General features: G+C 41.2%; 2 protein-coding genes across 3 annotated transcripts; both read right to left on the bottom strand.

The window, feature by feature from the left end:
• Nucleotides 1–7,396: 7,396 nt before the first annotated feature.
• LOC124148506 (galactose-specific lectin nattectin-like) lies at nucleotides 7,397–13,239 on the bottom strand. The gene is made up of 4 exons (XM_046519614.2): nucleotides 12,757–13,239; nucleotides 12,048–12,127; nucleotides 10,312–10,384; nucleotides 7,397–8,833 (listed from the first exon to the last, which is right to left on the bottom strand). Exons 1-4 carry the CDS (start codon nucleotides 12,989–12,991, stop codon nucleotides 8,622–8,624), a joined length of 600 nt encoding a protein of 199 aa, XP_046375570.2. The 5' UTR covers nucleotides 12,992–13,239; the 3' UTR covers nucleotides 7,397–8,621.
• A 5,165-nt stretch (nucleotides 13,240–18,404) lies between these two features.
• Nucleotides 18,405–23,043, bottom strand: LOC124148507. Of its 2 annotated transcripts, none has more exons than XM_048386242.1 (5): nucleotides 22,978–23,043; nucleotides 22,668–22,867; nucleotides 21,347–21,392; nucleotides 19,300–19,407; nucleotides 18,405–19,147 (listed from the first exon to the last, which is right to left on the bottom strand). In XM_048386242.1, exons 2-5 carry the CDS (start codon nucleotides 22,845–22,847, stop codon nucleotides 18,720–18,722), a joined length of 762 nt encoding a protein of 253 aa, XP_048242199.1. In that variant the 5' UTR covers nucleotides 22,848–22,867; nucleotides 22,978–23,043; the 3' UTR covers nucleotides 18,405–18,719. The 2 variants fall into 2 exon arrangements, with proteins under 2 accessions (XP_048242199.1, XP_046375571.2); XM_046519615.2 differs by having other exon boundaries at nucleotides 22,668–22,836; nucleotides 22,978–23,042.

Genomic DNA, 23,043 nt, shown 5'->3' on the forward strand with positions numbered 1-23,043 from the left:
TTAGTATTAGTATAATTCTCCACAGGGTAAAACCTGTAAATGCATTAACCAAAATAACAAACAGCATATACTGTCTTTTAGAAAAGCGTAGAATGTTAAGGTGGGAGTCAACAACAAATTCCAATCACAGAAAATGTACTCATTATATGTACAAACAAAAGTTCATATCATATATACATTTACATAAACAAGAAAATGATAAAAGTTACACGAAACAGTACACAAAAATGGACGGACAATTTAATGCCTAACTGGCATATTCGAGAACAGCCCTGACTGACGGAGGTAATAATGTAACTTGTCAAGCAGTATTTTCAGTGTGTCCAGAGTATTTACTGTTTCACATCATTATCGACATTGTCTGACAGCCCTGGCTTTTACCCCCAGGTACTTTTGCCCTACACTCGTCTGACTGTGCACTGTTTACGGTGATTAACAAATAACATGAATTAGCTGTTTTTCATGATTGGTTTGAGATAAAGAGTTGATCTGGACGGTATTTTGCAAATGAGCATCTGCGTCCTCTCATGAAAAGATTGTACACGCGACATCCATTAGATGATGGGCTGCGTCTTAAGCTAATTGTGGAGTTGAACAACAAACTTCGATCTCGATAGAATGCTTATTAGAATTTTATGATTTCGAACAAAAAACTTTTCGGCGTTTATTGACATGATTCCACTGGGGACTCCGTGTATTGTTTGGGATGCTTCGGGTATGTTAAAAAGGATGTTTATAATTAAGGAAGTTGATTATGATTATAATTATGCATTCCCATTTGTTTTTGTAAACTTCATACTGATATGGACTTGGTCTGTCGTAATGCCTGATTGAATGTAGCCATCCAACTACTGGAACCAAAAATACTACTACTACTACTACTACTACTACTACTACTACTACTACTACTACTACTACTGCTGCTGCTGCTACTACCACTACCACTACCACCACTACTACTACTACTACTACTACTACTACTACTACTACTACTACTACCACTACCAATACTGCTGCTGCTACTACCACTACCACTACCACTACTACCACTATCACTACAACTACTACTACCACTACCACTACTACTACACCTACCACCACTATTAGTACTACTACTACTGCTGCTGCTCCTACTACCACTACCACTACCACCACTACTACTACAACTACTACTACCACTACTACTACTTCTACAACTACCACTATCACTACTACTACTACCACTACTATTACCACTACTACAACTACCACTACCACTACTACTACTATTACTACAACTACCACTGCTATTACTGCTACTACTACTGCTTCCACCGCGACTACCACTACTACTACCACCGCTACCACTACTACTACTGCATCCACTACTACTACACCTACCACAACTACTACTACTGCTTCCGCTTCCACTACCACTACTACCGCTACCACTACTACTACACCTACCACAACTTCTACTACTGCTTCCACTACTACTACCACTAACACTACTGCTGCCACCCCTACCACAACTACTACCAGTACTACTGCTATCACAACCACTGCTACTACAACTGCTACCACTAGTACTTCTACTTCTATTACTACTACTACTACTACTACTACTACTACTACTACTACTGCTGCTGCTACTACTACTGCTACTATTACTACCACTACTACTGCCATCACTACTGTTACTACTGCTTCCACTACTTCTACCACTACCATTACTACTGCTGCTACCACTATTACTAACACCACTACTACTACTGCTACCACTACTACTGCCACTACTTTTGCTACAACTACTACTACTACTACTACTACTACTACTACTACTACCACTACTACTGTTACTACTGCTTCCACTACTTCTACCACTACCACTACTACTGCTACCACTTTTACTACTACTACTACTACTACTACTATTACTACTACTACTAATACCACTACCACTACCACTACTTCTACTTCTACTACTACTTCTACTTCTACCTCTACCAATACCAACACTTCAACTTCAACCACGACCACTACTACTACCACTACCAATACTTCTACTTCTACCACTTACACTTCCAATACCTCAATTTCCACCACGACCACGACCACTACCACTACCACTACTTCAACTACTGCTGGTACCACTATTACTAAAACAACTACTACTACTGCTACCACTGCCATTACTACTGCCACTACTTTTGCTGCTACTACTACGACAACGACGACCACCGTCACTGCGGAGACGTTAGGTGGACGGTCGCCATCATTCTGTCGCTTGTCGTAAACTTGAAAAAGATCAAATGTTCCCAAAAATACTTGAAAGTCCATTTGCCTCAGGTTTTACAATACACACTGCTTAAACCAGTGAGTGAGTGAGTTATAATTTAACATTACAAAGAGATGACGAAAGAGAACATATTATTCATTAAACAAGGCTCTGTAGCTCACCTGAAATAAAAATAAATAATGTGGCCATGTTTAGAATCGGATCAGAATTCTGTGAGTACGTTTGGGAGTTATTTTGGAGCCAGGTAGTTGCAGAGCAGATGTCGCCATTGTAAAGGTTTACAAACAGCGGACGGACAACCTGACGAACTACGGATAATGCGCCACGACATATGCTCACCTGACTTTAAGTGAGGTGATCTAAAAGATGTAACCAATACATCAACACTTACTAGGAATTGAAAGCGTCAAACACTAAAGAATAGCGAAATAGCACTTCATAATAACAATGTGGCCATGTTTAGAATCGGATCAGAATTCTGTGAGTACGTTTTAGAGACACCATAGCTGGGATACGTCCTTACAAAGTTTCGGGGGGCACGGATGGCCCAGTCTTCTAAAGCGCCGCGATTCGCTGTGCAGAGTTGCGTCCCTTGGGCACGCCAGAAACCTATGATTGTGGGTTCGAATCCCGGTTCGCCCCGATTATGTTTCTAGGTTTGTCAGCACCATACCCGTGCTCGTGGGTTTCACCGAAGTGGTAAACGTCTGAGACCTGCATCACTTGGGGCTTTCCTCCCACATTAACCTGACACGCCGTGATATAACTGGAATACTGTTAAAAGCGGAGTTTAACCCAACTCACTCACTCCAAAGTTTCATCTTAAGTGTCAGAGGAGATTTCGCAATTGTAAAAAGTAACAACGGACGGACAACCAGACGGACGATGAATAATGCGCCATGACATAAGCTCACCTGATTTTCAGTCAGGTGATCTAAAATATGTCGCCAATTACTAAACATTTACGAGGGATTCAAAACGCCAAACGCCAAAGAATAAGCCGTCTCGAATACCTGCCGAAACATATTCCTTAAGGCGTAGAAACAAATAATAGATGACCTGTACATGAATGGATCACTGAAAATCAGTGATAACGCCAGCTGTAGGGAAAGCATGTCCTGCTCTATCGGTAGAAACGGCCACTCACACACTTATCATTTGATATGAATTTTGTTTGTCCAAAAAATGAGTACATTTTCTGTGATAAGAGATTGTTTACATGTTCCACCTTAAGATTGTTTGCGCTTTTCAAGAAGACGGTATATGCTGGGTTTTTTTGGTCAGTGTATTTACAGATCTTACTCTGCAGAGAATTAGATTGATGACAATATTATGAATGGAACACTGAAAACCACCGATAACGCCAGGTGTTCGCGAAAAGGGTAAGTATGTCTTGGTCTGACAGAAGCACTCGCCACTCACACAATTTTCATTTAACACACATGTGCCAGTAAGTAATGAGGTGAAAAAGGTCCGTGTAATAGCATGGGGTAACATCAGCATCGTGGTGACAAGCGAAGTGTAATCCAAAGCAAATCTCTCTGAATGTCAACCAACCCATTCTGGAATGACTTGACGAGGCCTTTGGTGGTGAAACCTTGACTGAAAACCTCAATTGTAAGCAAAATGTAACCTTCTGTGAAATTTTAATAAAATGTACATGTTCTAAAGTTCCTAAGCAGTTGAGGAATGTAGCGGAGGTGATTGTGTATTGCCAGAAGTGCTATATTGCCCAAGACATGCTATATTGTCAACGTTTTAGTCAAAGTTAAGTATGTGCGCTCTGTCAGCAATATGATTTGGTTTTTGTTTGTGTGTTGTTTAATGCCTCACTCTGCAATATTATAGCTGTATGACGGCGGTCTGTAAATAAGCGAGTCTGGACCAGACAATCCAGTGATTTATATCATAAGCATCGATCAACGCAATTGGAATCGATGACATGAATCAACCAAGTCAGCGAGCCTGACCACTCGATCCCGTAAGTCGCCGCTTACGACAAGCATGCGTGACTGAAGACCTATTCTAACCCAGATCTTCACGGGTTCAGCAATATGAAGGTAGCCATATCTGGACAGGGGAAAAGCCCCCTTAACAAGCAAAGAAACTACCATTCTGAACATTCAAAGCTGGCAGGCATAAAAGTAATCAACCAACGAGTCAAGTAATAATAAAAGCCCATCTTAAAATCAACTTCAAACATTTGTTAACATGCGTAGTTCTTTGATGGGGATTCACTTTGACAGTAAACGTTAGTTTTCGTGGATTATTATGACATGTATACATAACTTACAATCATTTCGTGTTCATCTGAAATTACCTCTTCAGAATTAACGTTTGCATAAAACTCGCATAAGAAAGGGGACAGTACCGCACACCATTTGTCTCCAAGCTGCTAAATGGTTGTGTTGTGTTTTATTTTATTTATCTGCTTATTTCTATTATCAATGCTATATTTTCGTGGAATTATTATATAAAACTTCAATGCAAGAACATATAAGATTCTTGATTATCCACCGAAACAGATTCCATTTGGCAAAGGGCAAAATACATGAAAATTATATGAATGGACCATTGAGAGTGAGTGATGACACCAGGTGTTCGCGAAGTACTCCATACACAAATGTGGCCTTAGAATATTGGATGCTGCCATGTCATGGTATCCCAACTACGTAGATCGATACTCATGATGTCAATCACTGGATTGTCAGTTCCAGACTCGGTTACAGACGTATAGCTGGAATATTGCTGAGTGCAGAGTTAAACAACAAACAAACAAAGAATAAATTTGAAAGCAGTGAAACCAATACCATTATTTTCTGCTTTTCTTTTTGTTGTCTCTGTTCAATATCTAAAGTTTGGTCTTTTTATTGACAGTGACTTAAACGGATGAAATACTCCAGTGATCTGTGCATAGACTGATTACCCGACTTAAATCGCGAATGACCATTCGTACCCACTCGTATGATTCCGTAACCTATTCGGCTTGTCCCGGAATGGCAAGCGTTGGTCACGAATGGCGTATGACGTACGAGCAAGCACCGTTTAAAAATGCAACCGAAATAGAATGTAGTCAGCGTAATAAATTGGTGCACGCTGTTACTTAGCCAATATCAGTACTTATCTATTTTAAGTTCAATGTTTGCAAATTCTGTCTCAATGTGATATTGATTTCAGTATTTACAATTGGAGCAAACGACGTGAAATATTTCGCGTCGTTGCTTTTGCTTCTTATTTGAAAGAAACCAAAATGTCGCCAACCATTCTACAAATTTAAGTGAGTGAGTGAGTACGTATGGTTTTTACGCCGCTTCTGGCAATATTCCAACAATATCACGACGGGGGACACCACAAATGGGTTTCACACATTTCACCCATGTCGGGAATCGAACCCGGGTCTTCGGCGTGACGAGCGAACGCTTTAACCACAAGGCTACCCGACCGCCCCTCTGCAAATTTAAACGAACCACAGTATATTGTACTTTACTGCCTTCAAAGCGTGGAAGAAGACACTTCAGAGCAGACATCAACACATTTCTTCACATTGACTGTGGATCAATGCAATTGCGATGGAAATAGAAAAACACGATGCTGTATAGATTATATGGGAACCGTGACGTGCAAACTTACTGAACCATTTCCCTTGAGACATTTTTCTATGCTGATGTCAACAATTCCTTCATTTTAAATTAGCGTTTTCGGCTAGAGAACAAAATCGTAGATCTGGTTTGCCTTCGTGGTTGAAGCCTTCGTTCTTCAGTTGTATGGTAGTATATTCTATTGTTGAACAGTAATTGTAATTGTTTCTGCTGAGATCCGGAAGACGCGCATTGCTCTGTGTTTGGGAGTGATTAGTCGTCAGGAATGAACTACTTAATGTAAGCAGCCGTCAGGAAATTACTATATTTAGATGCTAGTAAGTGAGTGAGTTGGATTTTAACGCCACTTTCAACAGTATTCCAGGCATATCACGGCGTGTCAGCTTAATGTGGGAGGAAAGTGATGCAGGTCTCAGACGTTTACCACTTCGGTGAAACCCACGAGCACGGGTATGGTGCTGACAAACCTAGAAACATAATCGGGGCGAACCGGGATTCGAACCTCTAATCATAGGTTTCTGGCGTGCCCAAGGGACGCAACTCTGCACAGCGAATCGCGGCGCCTTAGACGACTGGGCCACCCTTGCCCCCTTTAGATGCTAGTGTAAACTTCCGGTAGGATGTGGACTCCTGTAGAATATTCTGTAATGTTCTAGTGCCGCTATACTGGTGAAGGCACTGTGAAGAAATTTCCAGTAGCATGTTAGGCTGTATTTATAGTGGGACAAGAAGGTGCCTCTCTCATCTCTCACACATTTCATCTGAGAACACATCAAGGCCAGCTTTCGTGTGAAGATCACCCCGGAATCCCTGCTAAACCTGGTTAATTTTGTAATGCAAATTGTTAATTGTATACCATTTGCTGCTTGTTTGTTGATTTCACACCAAGTTCTTTTACGTACAGATTTCTGGGTTAACATATTGTTTCAGTTTGGAAACACTTCACGCGGAGGACCTAAAGTACTGTTGAAAATAGAAACAACTGAGTTCTGGCCCTCACTTTGGATTATTGAAAGTGAGAATGATCTGTAGCAGATAACAAAATAAGAACTTTCTGGGGCTTTTATTTACTCATTGAGCCAAGCATCTGTCACAGAATAGTATTAACACATGTACGACCCAGCGACACGAAAAATGAAACAGATCTAATGTGTTGTGACAGATCCCTGTCGCAAACTGATGTACATTGTGTAACGCTCTGTAACGCTCTTTTGAATTACGCCTGACAGGTGTGAAAATGCCTCAAAATACAATAGAATTTATGGATAAATTGGTGCAATTTATAACAATATATTATTATGTTCTTCATGGTTTTCTCTTTCCATCATCTAATTAACAATGTTATACCTTGTTTCAATATGTTCTTTTGGCCTTTAGGATCAACACCGCAGACAAATTTGGGCTTTCCTCCCCCATCTCTCTCTCTCTCTCTCTCTCTCTCTCTCCCTATCTCTCTCTCTCTCTCTCTCTCTCTCTCTGTGTCCTTAACGCTAAGATAAAAAAAGCGAAACAGTACGTGTTAATTGCCAATTTTTATTTTAAGCTTTAGTAGATATGATACAAATTTCCAATTTCATAGATTAAATTATTGAAATTTTAACCCTAAATATAATATAATAGTCCTAAAAAGAAAGGTGCAAGTAATAAAGTATAACTACGTTTTAAACAAAGAACTTGATTGAAAATACACGTTGTTTAGACTGCAAAGAGGTGATTGTCTCAAATAATATATACAATAGAATTCATGGCGGAAAAGAGTGACTGATAACAACTGAATAACACATTGATTCATAAAAAAATTAATACTTTTAGATGTAAGACCCTCGCCTCGCAGCAATAAAACACGGGTATGGATAAACGTGTTCAGTTCCCGCGAATAGGAAAATGACAACAATTATATTAATATAAGCTTTTGAAAGTAAACCCAAGTCATGTCATGCAAGTATGTGAGTGATTACGGTTTTGCGCGCTTTTCAACACTGTTCCAGCAATATCACGAAGAGGGACACCATAAATGGGCTTCTCGTATTGTACGCATGAGGAGAATCAAACCCGGGTCTTAAGCGTGACGAGCGAACGCTTCAACCACAAGGCTACCACACCGCCCCATACCATGCAAGTACCTTTACTGCTTCGATATAGTGACGTTACAACTATTATACGACTTTATCTTCCATTTGACGTACTTCTACAATGAAAAGGAAAATCAACGCGGCCGATCCCTAGGTTATATAATCTTAATATACGCTCATTTTGAATAAATTTTTCACGTAGTAATGAAAGAGGAAACCGTCATTGTCCATCGTTCCATTCCTCTTAATATTATATCCAAAGATGTTGTTGTTCATCGCTCTCGAGGCGGACATTGGTTGATGACGATTAGCATTCGTCACCACTCGCCCCTTTCCGTAACTTGTCTCGGAATAACACGAGTTGGTCACGAATGCGTTCATTAGCAGACGACAGAAAACAAACTCAGAGTTATTCCCCCTAGATCTTTTTCATTCGGAAAATATCGTTAATATCCGGAGAATAGCGTCTTATATCAATTATTTGAGAAACAAGTGCGCGGTTGGTATGTTTTATATGTAATGCCATGCGTTCGGCAATTCGGGCGGGGAATTACAAATGTAACTTACATGTTACTGGGGTATATTGGAAATAATAGAATTGCTCTCAACCAATCAGAGTCCTGCATTCAACTGTTAGGTATGATTAAATGTTATGCTACTTTATGCTGAAAATTATTTTTCACATAGAAACGACAGAGGAAACCAACAGGGTCCATCGTTCCACCCCTCCTTATGTCCCCATTGTTCCATACAGTGGTCGCTGGATCCGTTGTCCGGTTGACCCTCGGCCCAATAGTTCAGAGTGACCGGCTGACCATCTGGCCAGATCCACTTCCCTTCCTCCACTTCATCACTACCTCCGATCCAAAATCCTGATCCAAATTCTGCGAGAAATTAAGTAACGTTACAGAATGTCACAATTATTTGTTTGTATATAGCGATTTTGTTTAACGCTGCAATATGACGGCGGGCTGTAAATTTTGTTTGTTTGTTTGTTGTTTAACGCCGCAATCAGCAATATTCCAACTATATGACGGCGGTCTGTAAATACTCGAGTCTGGACCAGACAACCCAGTGACTGACATCATGAGCATCGATCCCTGTAATTGGGACCGATGACATGCATCAACAAAGTCAGCGAGCCCGTTAGTCGTCTCTTACGACAAGCATAGTCGCCTGTTAATAATGAAGTCTGGACCAGACAATCCAGGTATAGGGCTCATACGATCCACGCATTCGGGGTACGAAGACAGGCAATCAACCGTGTCATCGAATGCAAACGAAGTCACTTACAACGGAAGCCCCACTGAAAGCAAGGTGAAATGTTGAAATTTCAAGTCAAGGTTTTCTTTGTTGTTTAACGCCGTACTTAGCATTGTTCCAGTTATATGACGGCGGTCTGTAAATAATCGAGTCTGGGCCAGACAATCCAGTGATTGACATCATGAGCATCGATCTACGCAATTGGGATACCATGACATGCATCAACAAAGTCAGCGAGCCTGACCACCCACTCCCGTTAGTCGCCTCTTACGACAAGCATGGTCGACTTTTAAGGTGAGGTGAGGTGAAATTGGGTTTAACGTCGCGTCCAAGATTATTGCACTTATATAGCGACGTGCATGCACGTGTGTGTGTGTGGCTGCTTGTACTAGTCCGGACTGATGCCGATTTATAGTGCTAGCACACTGAGATACCATGCCGCAGTTTAACATGAATACCCCACTCAGACACAGTATACTGACTCTGGGCCGACCAGTCCTTGTTTTAGCCCCTTAATGCCGAGCGCCAGACAGGATAACAACAAGTACCATCTTTTAACGTCTTTTGGTATGACGCGGTCGGGGATCGAACCCCGGACTTTCCGCTCTCCGGGCGGACGCTCTACCACTAGGCCACGGAGGCGGTCTTCGACTTTTACGGCACGCATGGGTTGCTGAGCCCGGGTCTTCACGGGTCGAAATTTCAAGGTACTATGTTCTAATTTCAAATGCAATAACAGCGTTGCCACAAGTTATTGGGACCAAATCCACCATGATAATGACGCTGGAGATATAAGTTTGAGTCTCCTTTCATGGCGACACATGTAGAGATGACGTCATCACATATGACATGGTACACATTACAGATATTGTTACAGCATTGAATGTATTGTCTTGAAAATTCAACTTAATGTAATGGAAATTGTCGACATAGTATCTTGAATTTTCAACAGAGAGTATTGAAGTTTCAACAACACATCGAGAGTATCTTGAACTTTCAAACTAATATCTTGTTTTATATGTTTTTAAAATAATATCTTGAAGTTTCAAGAAAGGAAAACAATGATATGACCCTTGTGGGTTGCCGTAGGCAGACTTACCTTTCTTGATGAGTCTGTTTTCATTTGGTGTATTGGTAGATGCCATGAGTCCGCCCTTATTAATACATGTCACCTGGAGAAATGACGATATGTCAGTTGGGACCTACTTAAACTGAGTTCCATCTTTTGATTATATTGCCAATCTTCGCAAAACTGCCATATAAACGTCTGAATATGCACGATCCATGTCTAGATAGAGAGGTCCCGAAACGATTGGTGATATGATAGACGACTAACCGTCACTTGTAATGCTTGGAGTCATATTCCAGCCGGGAGTGATATGTTTGTTTGTTGTTTAACGCTGCACTCAGCAATATTCCAGCTATATGACGGCGGTCTGTAAATAATCGAGTCTGGACCAGATCATCCAGTGACTGACATGAACATCGATCCACACAATTGGGATACGATAACATGCATCAACCAAGTCAACGAGCCTGACCACCCGAACCCGTGAAGACAAGGATTGTCGCCATTTAGGGCAAACATGGGTTGCTGAAGACCTATTCTTCCCCGAATCTTCACGGGTCCCAACAGTGAATGAATGCAAGCCCAACTAATATAATTCAGTAGAGGGGCGGTCGGGTAGCCTAGTGGTTAAAGCGTTCGCTCGTCACGCCGAAGACCCGGGTTCGATTCCCGACATGGGTTAAATGCGTGAAGCCCATTTGTGGTGTCCCCCGCCGTGATATTGCTGGAATATTGCTAAAAGCGGCGTAAAACTATACTCACTAATTCAGTAGATATGAGATACTTATTTTAAATTCCGGCGTAAAAGAGTAGTTTACAATAAATGTCATACAAATTTATATGTCATCATTAGATAATATTCAAAATAGAAAACTCATACCCGAGTTGAACATTGTTTACATTAGGGCATTCACACATATTTACTGTCAGTGTTTAAAAAATGCATTCAATATTACAACATGAGAAATGTCAGCACGCTTCTCTTGTCAGGACGAACTGAGAGTCATCAGCATCTTCGTGCCAGTAGCGTTGTTTCTCTGAGCCTAGACAGGATTTTATTTCTTCATCTCTTGAGGTACAAGGGGCAAGGGTGGCCCAGTCGTCTAAGGCGCCGCGATTCGCTGTGCAGAGTTGCGTCCCTTGGGCACGCCAGAAACCTATGATTGTGGGTTCGAATCCCGGTTCGCCCCGATTATGTTTCTAGGTTTGTCAGCACCATACCTGTGCTCGTTGGTTTCACCGAAGTGGTAAACGTCTGAGACCTGCATCACTTCGGGCTTTCCTCCCACATTAAGCTGACACGCCGTGATATGACTGGAATACTGTTAAAAGCGGCGTTAAACCCAACTCACTCACTCACTCTTGAGGTACAATTAATCATCCTCTTGCTAGGACAGATTAATTTGTATTTTGGAAAGGGTTTTGTCGCTTGTATTCACGTGCTCTTTGGGTATGTGATAAATAAAACTAGTGTGAGATTCATGTAACTTTCGGGGTATTTTTGTTTTTATGGTTTTGTTTTTGCGTTCTGACATGAAAGCGGTTTATTCGCGTGGTAATTTAAACCAGTTCGTGTGAAAAGAACCCCCAACAATATGCACATTGTGAAACCATCACTGAATCACGTACTCTGAATCAACTATGCGTTTCATTTTTTGAGTAGTGTACACACGTGTAGCGTTTTACTGCATCGTTGCACATATAATCGCATATCGATGGACTGAGCGTTCAGTGTATGGTTACAAGGTGAAAAACGAGCATATTACCCTTGCTTGTCCAACATTTTGTGCTACTGGACTCTTCCAGTAGCAGGACATCCCGAATACAGCCCATTCTTGGTCGCAGTCTGAAAAGAAACAGCCAGAGGTTCATTATCTGATGCCATTCACTGATCCAACACACTATCACAGTATCGCGTTTATTGCATAGCGGTAACATGAGTTGCTATTGAAGCAAAATACTTTGAAGAAACATGGAAAAAATAATGTAAAGTCCTTTTTTACTGAACCATGACTTCAAAATGCGGCGTGAACAAATAAGGAATTTCATTGGCTCCTAAAGTCACCGAACATGTATGTTGCTGCAGCGAGTGAGTGAGTGAGTGAGTGAGTGAGTATGGTTTTACGCCGCTTTTAGAAATATTCCAGCAATTTAACGGCGGGGGACACCAGAAATGGGTTTCACACATTGTACCCATGTCGGGAATCGAACCCGGGACTTCGGTGTGGTGAGCGAACGCTTTAGCCACTGGGCTACTCGACCGCCCCTAGTTAGAGGTTGATCCAGTGCAGCAATTTTCACACAGCGTTCGTTTTTTCAGAACCTATATAAATGTGCGTAAGGATAATAACGGTATCCGTGGGGTTAGGTATCAAACAAACCAAGCTCTTGTTTTATGGTATTAGAAGTTTCAACCCAAAGTTGGTGTATTTGGATATGTATTCTTACAAATCTGTCACGAGAATGAAAACTGACCTGAGCGTGCCATGTAGTACTTGTAGCCAGCTGCTGCAACCAGCCCGGCACTGGTGAAGTGTCGCTGGAGAGTGACCAGACAAGACCTGCTGTCGGGGTTGTAGAAGAAGGAAGAACAGTCCTCCACACCAGTGCAAGCCGCAGCACAGCTTAACTGACTCCTGACCAGAACAATGTTCCCAGTTGGTTCCAGAAAATTAGAGAACATAAGCGCGAACATCTGTTCCACTAACATGTTTAATCAGTGGTTATCATAACATGAACCACGAGAAATGAGCGGCCAGGAGCACTGCTGCATCTTCCGCGTCTATACTGACGGCGAATGTTGTATTAATTAATCAGGAGACCTTTATCTAAACGTCAGTGGCGCGTAACACCGCATGTTAATTTGATCCGATGTTGTATATTCTGATCCCACTGAATTTAAGGTACTTACCAATGATCGATTTGTTTGTTAAATGTGACTACAAAGGCTGCTGAATAATACACCTCTCACGCCAAGCATTCGTCTGACCTATGAAGAGATGAACCGTTGCGAAGAAACAATTAATTAGCCGCATCTCATGTTTTATGTATCATGTTAAAATATGTTTACAATATACTGACTGCAATTAAAACATGGGGAATGGCAGTATAGGTGACTGTTCATGCTTTATGAACCATTTGTCCTTGGGTTGATGATTACCTTGATGAGTGAGTATGGTTTTACGCCGCTTTAAGCAATATTCCAACAATACCCCGGGGGACACCAGAAATGGACTTCACACATTGTACCCATGTGGCGGAATCGGACCCGGGTCTTCGGCGTGACGAGCGAACGCTTTAACCACTAGGCTACCCGACCGCCACAATGTCTCGAATAAGAAATATAGTCATGTGTTTATGAAGTCAATAAATCCATAATTATAGGTCTCAAGTTGAGCCAAGTGACATACCATGTTTCTTAATGGTAAAGTTCGAAATTAAAACCTGATCCTGGTTTTGACCTCCTCGCTATTTGCCTACTGGGACATCCGGGTAGTTACTCCCCTCCCCAACAGTCTCTCAGTGTTAGGCGCCGTCGGTCTTCACTGCCAGTGCCAACTTGCAATCTTGTCTCAACACTCGTGTCGCCCTTCCTACCTGGAGTTTCTTCCCTTCACGGCCAGCTTCCACCTCCTAAAGCAGGTAAACTTTCGGCCCTTACACATAAAGCAGCCCCGGGTTCATCCTGCACATACTTTAATAGACGTGGTGAACTGTTGCCACCTCCGATGTTCATGAGACTCGAGGTGTTTCGACAAGCGTGTCGGGACAGTCCATTTTCATCACTCGCTCTGGTATCAGATGAACTATGATCAAGAAGGGTAGAATCAGTTCCAGATTTACCAGTGACCCGTTCCCATCCTTGTAATTGCTGAACTGCAATCCTGTATCACTGTCCTGGTTACTAACGGCATCTTTTACGATTAACTTTCCACAACGGAAAGATGTGGGAGGAAATTTATCCCGCCTCTCTGCCGTGAGTTCTTCAACTTAGTCTACTGTCTTCTCGTAAAGTCAGCTTCTATATTACCTTCAAAAAGACTTGCCAACAGAAACTAGACATGGATCATCTGGATGAAGAAACTTTGGCGAATTGGAATGAGCTCGTAAAATATCTCCAGATGACCATGATCTTGATGGGGGGCGATTAATGGAGGCGTCTGCAGACTCATCCTCATCTTAAGGGATGCCAAAGAAGCGTAGACTGTTCCATCTGTTATCAACCTCTCAAGACCGCCACTTGTCTAACAAAAGAGCAATTATGTCAGTGCTATATATAAAAAACCAAGTCATTCACTTCATCAGTGTCAAATCTCAGAATATGCTTGCCCTTTTCGCGAGCACCTGGTGTCATCTCTGTGTACCATTGGCATGGTTTTCCTCGCTGTTTTGCCGTTTCCCCGGTGGAATCTGTTTCGGCATATGATCGAGACTGGGTGTTCTCTGGCATTGACATTTTATGCTTTCTCTCTAATTTAACGTGATCACCATTTTCAGGTGCGTGACTGCTCCCGACTGTTCTTGAAATAGTTTATATGAACGACAATACTGTTTCCGCAATCATAAGAAATCTTACTAAAAGCCCATTGTACAATTACGATTGCAACGTAAGAATGTGTTCATTATTCACTATCAAAACGTGATGATACCAGCTGAGCGTATCCTGCCCGTGTGATGGCACCCGTCACAAACACACGCAAGGGCAAGTCAAGTGTTCACACGAAAACAATACAGGTACCTCATGGATACTAGTACATACGGCAAGTAGGGGTTGCTTAAGGCCAATTCTACCCCGGAATCTTTACGGGTCTTCAATAAAAGGCGACTATGCTTGTTGTAAGAGGGGACTAACGGGATCGGGTGGTCAGGCTCGCTGACTTGGATGAAGCATGTTATCATATCCCCATTGCGTGGATCGATGCTCATGATATCAATCACTAGTTTGTTGGTCCAGACTCGATTATTTACAGACCGCCGTCATATAGCTTGAATATTGATGAATGTGGCGTAAAACAACAAACAAACATATCACTCCCTGTTGGAATCCCTGTCTCCAAGCATTACAAGTGACGGTTAGTCGTCTATCATATCACCAATCGTATCGGGACCTCTCTATCTGGACATGTATCGTGTGTATTCAGACGTTTATTGATATGGCAGTTTGCGACGATTGTCAATATAATCCAAATATGGAACTCAGTTTAAGTGGATCCCAACAGACAAATGGCGTTTCCATCTTCCTCTAAGGGTCATGCGGAGGCCAGTTGGCAGCGTCCCAATGAGATGGGAAGTGTTGCGTCCCTGTATGATCTGGGTCTCGAATCCCGGTTCGCCGTGATTGTGTTTCTAGGTTTGTCAGCGCCTTACTGACACAGAAGACACAAAAGTGGTAAACGTTTAAAATCGGCTTTGGTCTTTCCTCTCACATCAAGCTGACGCGCCGTGATAAATTAGAGAATGACCGAGGTATTTCTAATCTTTGAATTACGTGTGAAAAAGCCGAACGAGTTCCGCGAGCGAGGTGCGTTCGCAGGTAATTCACAAGTCAAAAACACATCCACCCCGGTCTTTCTCTAACTTAAACTCCAGTTGACCCCATCAGGCTGGGATACAAGGGTAGTTCAGTTAACCGATTACCAAATTTGTTATATTTCATTTGGCACTTTCTTGATGAATTTACTCTTATTATTATTTGTTTGTATTAAAATCAGTACTTAAAAGTGACAAATCGTAACGAAAACCTAACAACGTTTCAAGTGAGTTTCCCGAGTGAGAAACGAGACTTTAGTGTCGTTACTGACGACAATACTGACGTGAAATAGCTTGATTGGTAGATGGGATCCAGTAATTGCGATTGTGTCACCAAAACGCATCACATTTCGATCACCTAACGAGGTTTGTAAAATTAACAAAGGGACAGGTTCAACCTGAGGTACGATACAATAACATCTTCGAGATCCTGCCGTACTACAGTAAACAACGGTTATAACGAACTCAAATGGACCACTAATTTAAGTTCGTTATAACCGTAGTTCGTTATAAGCATACACACAACATCTATACAGCAAATGGCGGGGACCCAAATTTAAGTTTGTAATATCCGTCAGTTCGTCATAAGCGTGTTCGTTATAAACGTATTTTACAGTAGTTCCATTCTCTCAGATTAAAGGAACTGCATAATAAGCACGTTGTAAAAACAACATTCTGCAATGGTATGGATCGATTGAATGTGTTTATCTGTCATAATTCATATAACCTGGCCAGGTTTAAGGAATTCTTTCTGACATGAAATGTCCTAGACTTCGAGAGAAAGTGACCCTTGAAGATCCGGGGTAGAATAGGTCTTCAGCAACCCATGCTCGCCATAAAAGACGACTATGCTTGTCGTAAGAAGCGACTAACGGGATCGGGTGGTCAGGCTCGCTGACTTGGTTGATGCATGTCATCGTATCCCAATTGTGTGGATCGATGCTCATGATGTCAATCACTGGATTGTCTGGTCCATACTCGATAAATTACAGACCGCCGTCATATAGCTGGAATATTGCCGAGTGCAGCGTTAACCAACAAACACCACCACCTCGAGAGAAAGGTGCACCTGTACCCGCGTTGCACTGACCCCCTATCCAATTTTACTCGTGGACATGTCAATATTGTCGAGCTGCGAGAAACATAGTTGGAACCCATCTGTGGCAAATAGTCATGCATTGGCCCGTTGCACGTGGACATTATGTAGTATCACGGATGACGCTCTGAAATGTTCACGATCACCATGTGGAAAGATTCCATACACTTTATTGTACTCCATTTTAAACACCCACCGTTTTTTTGTGTGAAAAGCGTTTAAAGCAGGACGGTGCGTACAAAGACATTCCTTCCTAATTGAAGACTTTAATTTAGAATCAATAGATGGATTGGGACCGTACAATAGTACCTCGGAGATATGAATGAATGCATCACTCAGTATGTAACATGTAAATCATTAAACCAAAATTGGTGGTTGATGTTTAGCACACTCGATAGAGGCGTTGGGAATTCCACACAAAACAACTCACGTGCCATTCCAATACCAGCAGATCATTTGCAGTCGCTAGTGGGGAGTGGGTGAATGAGTGAGTATGGTTTTGCACCGAGTCTTCAGCGTAACCCGGCGACCCCACCGTCCCAGTCAGTTGCTAATAGTGTTCGTCATAATATAACCGGTTCTCCGTCACTGTGCACGTGGAAGCACGTGGTAGCACGTGACCAGGGATACCTGAACACCGCTGAAGCGGGCGAACGAGAGTGTAAAATTGAAATACTGTTCAAAGCAGCGTCAAACCAAACTTACTGATGTGAGATATCGGTCCCTGCTGTTACACTTTTACACTCATTGACACACAATTGATTTAAACATTAACATCAACATGAGGCTGTGCCAACTGTTTTTCATGATATAATAGTTATATTTAATATTTAGTTTAATATTTAGTTTATATTTAATGTTTATGATTTCACAATAACATTTATTGGCATTCTTCATCTATTATTAGAAATCATTCACTTATAACTTTGAGAAGAAGGGCTTTTACAGACGGCTGCCATTTATTTCGGTAGTATAATTAAAATTGACGTTTCTTCTTTCTCAACTGAAATTGAGGGAACGGGTGGCCCAGTCGTCTAATGCGCCGCGATTCGCTGTGCAGAGTTGCGTCCCTTGGACACGCCAGAAACCTCTGCATCGCATTTATATCAACGATAAGACATTTTGGATATCAGAAATACCAACTTAGACATACGCTGAAAACAAACAACTATGTATTCCACATCACTGTTTATTGAGCAGCACTTGTAACAAGTATATAAACAATGTCATTAAAACACGAATTACATCCTAGGAATTGTCACTGGGGTCAAGGCAAGAGTTCAACTCACTTATGTCATCACTGATCACACCTGCAAGTCCAGACAGACGCCACCCACGCGACATGCGCCTTGTTTTCTTTCGGCGGAAGAACTCTTCTCAGCGCTAATAAGCGGTGCTATTTGGTGTGTGATTGGATGTATCTAAGGTTGGATGAAGGTGAGGATTCTCCTGTAAACCTGACATAAGACATTTTATTTAGATATAAATCCAGTGATGCTTGAGAGGATAATTTCAAGATTTACAGTAATAAATATATTTCTGAAAAAAATACAACCTTCACTTAAAATATCTTCTTGTTAAGCTAAACATAATAATAATAATATTCGAAATACAACACATGTTGATGTAATGAGATAAGTTTCTATTAATGTGTTATGTTTTTGCACTACGCTAATATAAATTCTTCACTTGACATTTTAGAGTGTTCTACTACAATTGTGCTTTAGGGGCCACATATGAAATAAGTCATGTCCTTGTATACACAATCAAATATATTTGAACACCTGTTCTGAAGCCAGGTTTTCACGTACCCTCAGATGAGTACAACGTCAAAAGAGTGCCAGTCGCGATCATGCTTCAGCGTCTGCAAGTGGGACACCTTCACCATCACCTGGTCTCCAGCATCTAACTGAGCCAGTCCACCAGCATCACTCGGGTACTCCAGGTGAGCTCCGTCATTGATGCCCTCTTTACACTCAGTCACGGCATTCTCAAACAACACGACCTGTGTCTGGCTGGAGGCGCTATAGCGGACAACCTGGTGCTGGAATGTTTGGAGTGGCTTGTCATCCTTCCTGTTGTCCTCGACGTAGAACTTGGCATGACTTGTGATGTGGTACACTCCTGCTGCAGGTACTGTGATGGAGCCGTTCTCGTAACTCATTCCATTGTACAGGAGCTTTCTGTCAGAACCATCAGGGTTGGCCCAGTTTCGGAGTGTGGTCAAATTCCTTTTTCGATCTAGAACACCATAACATGTAAATATTTTTTTTATTTTGCGAAGATATCTGTATACATTTCAGACCGATTACTCCATTTGATGATCTTAAGCTGGGAGCAATATGTAACTTTGACAGGGTCGCTTATACCATCACGCAATGTGTCTCACATACCTGCAGTTTCAATGTTGAAATCAAGACCAGAGAAATGAGAAACCGGTTTCAACAAATTAAGAAGTTGCAGGTCAGGATCAGGATCACCATGCTCCTCCCTATCCGCATCTAGGTCAACACAACAATTAACACAATGAGTGTTATAAATTAAGTTTATACTTATTTATGTCTACAAATCAAACACAAAGAGACATGAAAATATCGACCATAAACAACTACAGTAATGTCATTAACATAATGTTATTATCTACTCCAACGTGCCCCCATGACATTTGGTGCGGGTTGGCTGGCGACATTACAAGAACATCGATATCTTTGTAGAATGGTACGATCGCTGAAATACGTGTAAGCAATTTTATCATTACTCGTCAAAACACCTAACTCTCGATTGGTCAGTCACCGTCTTTGCCCGACCGGCCTGTTTGGACAACATGACGTCATGTCGTTTGATATAACGTCATTTGCCTGTCACGTTACACTTGTTTCCACCTTGAGAGTCCTTAGGTGGACACAATGTAGATCATAATGTCTCACAAACGTACCGAACATCAGACTTTGTACCGTTTGAACTCACAATGATAAATACATTCGTTCCATTTGTCAGTAGATGGGCGTAGGGGATTTTACCAACTGAAAGATCACGTACAAGACCATTCAGGTGGACCATTGGTAAGATCCCAACTGAAAAACGTAACTTATCGATGTACTACTTTGGTGCTATGTAAAGACTGTGATATGACGACGTTTTTTGTAAACCGAAAACCAAATAAATGTTAACACATATTATCCATTACCTATAAGGGAAAAAAGATGGGGTTGAATTGTGGCTGTGTCTTGGTGTCAATGGTAAATATTCAAGGAATTATATGAAAAGAAAGGAAAACGATATATGTTTACTGTGTAAACTACTAAAAGTAGGTTGATATTAATAAAAGCGACAAAGCCCTTTCCATGTTCATAACAAATCTCTACCTACCAAGAATTGAAAAGTGGTTTTACAAAGGGCAGACTTAAGTGTGTATTATGTTTTCTCGAAATCTTTCGCGAAATCTACACATCGAAAATACAGCTTTGCAAAGGAAAGAAACATGGCCTGAACGGTACCAAAACATCATCATATTTAATGTTTCAAAGATACTTTGGAACAGAGCAGTACCTCAATTGCATATTTGTCATGAAATTCAAAGTTGTCCTTGCACAATTTCGGTACCAAAACATCATCATATTTAATGTTTCAAAGATACTTTGGAACAGAGCAGTACCTCAATTGCATATTTGTCATGAAATTCAAAGTTGTCCTTGCACAATTTCGATGTTTCTCTCATCAATTGCATATTAAAACTTGTAGATTCATGTTAATACACCACAAAGTGGTCGATTATGTAATTATGGATATATCGAGGATGAAAATCATTTCCTATTAGTTTGCTCTGCGTACACACAGCTACGTACAAGATGAATACATGAAACATATAGCCTTTACCCTAATAAGAAAAAAATGATCTTTTAATGGCCCCAAGAAGCGGTACGTGTATTCCAACTCTAGCTTTTGTCACAGGGTCATAAAACCAGTTTAGTCACGGTCTAGTGACCGCATTGCTTCCCGTCAATCTTATTCTCTAGCGGTTTAATCGCATGCTTTTATCATTTATTGATATGAGATATAGTATCTTATATATGTTTGCTACCTTCTTCATGTATGGGAAATGTTTTAGTTACTTTGATCTTTGAACTTTGACCGTTTACTGAACGTCTTGCTACTTGATGGTCATTCGAAACTCGTTTCGTTCGTAAGTAATTACGGGTCAGTTTTAATCTAGTACTGACATACTCAAGTGGCACTGAGTTAATCTTTAGTTAAAACTATTTACGATGGGGAGTCAAGTTACTCTTTTGGTGAAGTACCTTGTCAAATATTTTACTTAAATATGTTGTATGTCTTCCAAACGTATGTAATCAAATGTACACATGGGTCGTTGGCTCCATTTACCGAAATAAAGAGAGAGACTAATGATTAAAATATGATCCATAACATATAAACCCATACGTTCAGGAATCCTTTGTCTTGAAACATCCACTGTGTCCAGGTACACCTACCATACAGTTAATTCAGCAAATCAGAATGAGTGTGAGTGAGTTGGGTTTAACGCCGCTTTTAACATTATTCCAGTTATATCACGGCGTGTCAGCTTAATGTGGGAGGAAAACCCGAAGTGATGCAGGTCTCAGACGTTTACCACTTCGGTGAAACCCACGAGCACGGGTATGGCGCTGACAAACCTAGAAACATAATTAGGGCGAACCGGGATTCGAACCCACAATCATAGGTTTCTGGCGTGCCCAAGGGACGCAACGCTGCAAAGCGAATCGCGACGCCTTAGACGACTGGGCCACCCGTGCCCCCTCATCAAATCAGAAAATGTAATAAGCAAGAGAATAGGGGAATTACGACACAAGAATAATAATAATTTAGTTAATAGTAAACTGTATTACGTACACAATAGTGTCTGAAAGTTTTACATATCCCTGCTAAAATCAATATAATCACATATAGTGACAGTTCACTATAGATTCCGAGCTACCCATCATCACATTGTGTATGTACCGTCATGGTAGTGATCAATTTCTATGCCCAAACGCTGTATATGAAAGTAAATGTCACGTTCTCTGTCTGTATTTGTTCTCTGTGACTCTATCGCCTACCAATTGCTGCCATAAGTTACGGTATGATAAAGGAGACAAGGACGTGAGAGTTTAAGTATCAAGTGCTGTTTCATTGGGTAGTCTATAGTTACTTCTTTTCCTACTAGATCATGTAATGTCTAGAAGTTATTGTCAATAATTGCATAGTGAATGAATAAGAATATGAATATATGAATACTTGATCATGACTGGTTTATTGAGATGATAATCCCGAAGTATGTAGATAATGAGTGAGTGAGTTAAAATTAAACGTCGCATCGGCATTATTTCAGCCATTTTGCGACTCTAGATAATGCAAATAACACAGAAGTATTTCCTTATTACTTCATTTCTTTCAGATCCGTGAAGATCCGGGGTAGAATAGGTCTTCAGCAACCCATGCTTGCCGTAAAAGGCGACTATGCTTGTCGTAAGAGGCAACTAACGGGATCGGGTGGTCAGGCTCGCTGACTTTGTTGATGCATGTCATCTATCCCAATTGCGTGGATCGATACTCATGATGTCAATCACTGGATTGTCTGGTGCAGAATCGATTATTTACAGACCGCCGTCATATAGCTGGATTATTGCTGAGTGCGGCTTTAAACAACAACAAACAAACTTTTTTTCATCGCCACACGATGCAGCTATACTTCCAGTGTTGCAGAACCAGAATGAATGCATACCTCTTCCAAAACCTTTTCCCAGTCTGTTGATCTCTGTCGTGTGTGGGGTGACTTAGAGGAGTAGACTGTGATAACAGCTATACCAAACACCAGGTTGAGGAGCAGAAGACAACAAGCACAGACTTTCGCAATTTGTAGTCGTTGGTTGTTTTCGTGACAGAGAGACATTCTGTAACACATTTGAAATGTGTACCCACTTCCTGTGTGAAGATACAAAACTGTATCATTTCAAGATTAAACTAATTCCATTTCAAGATTTTATTGTACAAATACATGTATATATTTTCAAGAGATGAAAAATGTTTATTACCTGTACGGATGAATATTGTCGACAAATGACAAGAGTCGAACCACCCTCTAGCGGCCTAGATCATAT

This window comes from Haliotis rufescens, unplaced genomic scaffold (genome assembly GCF_023055435.1).
Source record: "Haliotis rufescens isolate VD_foot unplaced genomic scaffold, xgHalRufe1.0.p SCAF_6, whole genome shotgun sequence".
Lineage (NCBI taxonomy): Eukaryota > Metazoa > Mollusca > Gastropoda > Lepetellida > Haliotidae > Haliotis > Haliotis rufescens.

What these genes read in the sequence shown, in the direction of transcription:
- LOC124148507 (XM_048386242.1), bottom strand. Translation starts at nt 22,847, where the DNA reads ATGTGTTACAGAATGTCTCTCTGTCACGAAAACAACCAACGACTACAA. An exon ending in GGGAAAAGGTTTTGGAAGAG is followed by an intron (nt 21,393 to 22,667) that starts GTATGCATTCAT and finishes ACTGTATGGTAG; the next exon opens with GTGTACCTGGACACAGTGGA. An exon ending in AAGACAAAGGATTCCTGAAC is followed by an intron (nt 19,408 to 21,346) that starts GTATGGGTTTAT and finishes GTGTTGACCTAG; the next exon opens with ATGCGGATAGGGAGGAGCAT.
- LOC124148506 (XM_046519614.2), bottom strand. Translation starts at nt 12,991, where the DNA reads ATGTTAGTGGAACAGATGTTCGCGCTTATGTTCTCTAATTTTCTGGAA. An exon ending in GTACTACATGGCACGCTCAG is followed by an intron (nt 12,128 to 12,756) that starts GTCAGTTTTCAT and finishes GTTTCTTTTCAG; the next exon opens with ACTGCGACCAAGAATGGGCT. An exon ending in AAACAGACTCATCAAGAAAG is followed by an intron (nt 8,834 to 10,311) that starts GTAAGTCTGCCT and finishes AATTTCTCGCAG; the next exon opens with AATTTGGATCAGGATTTTGG.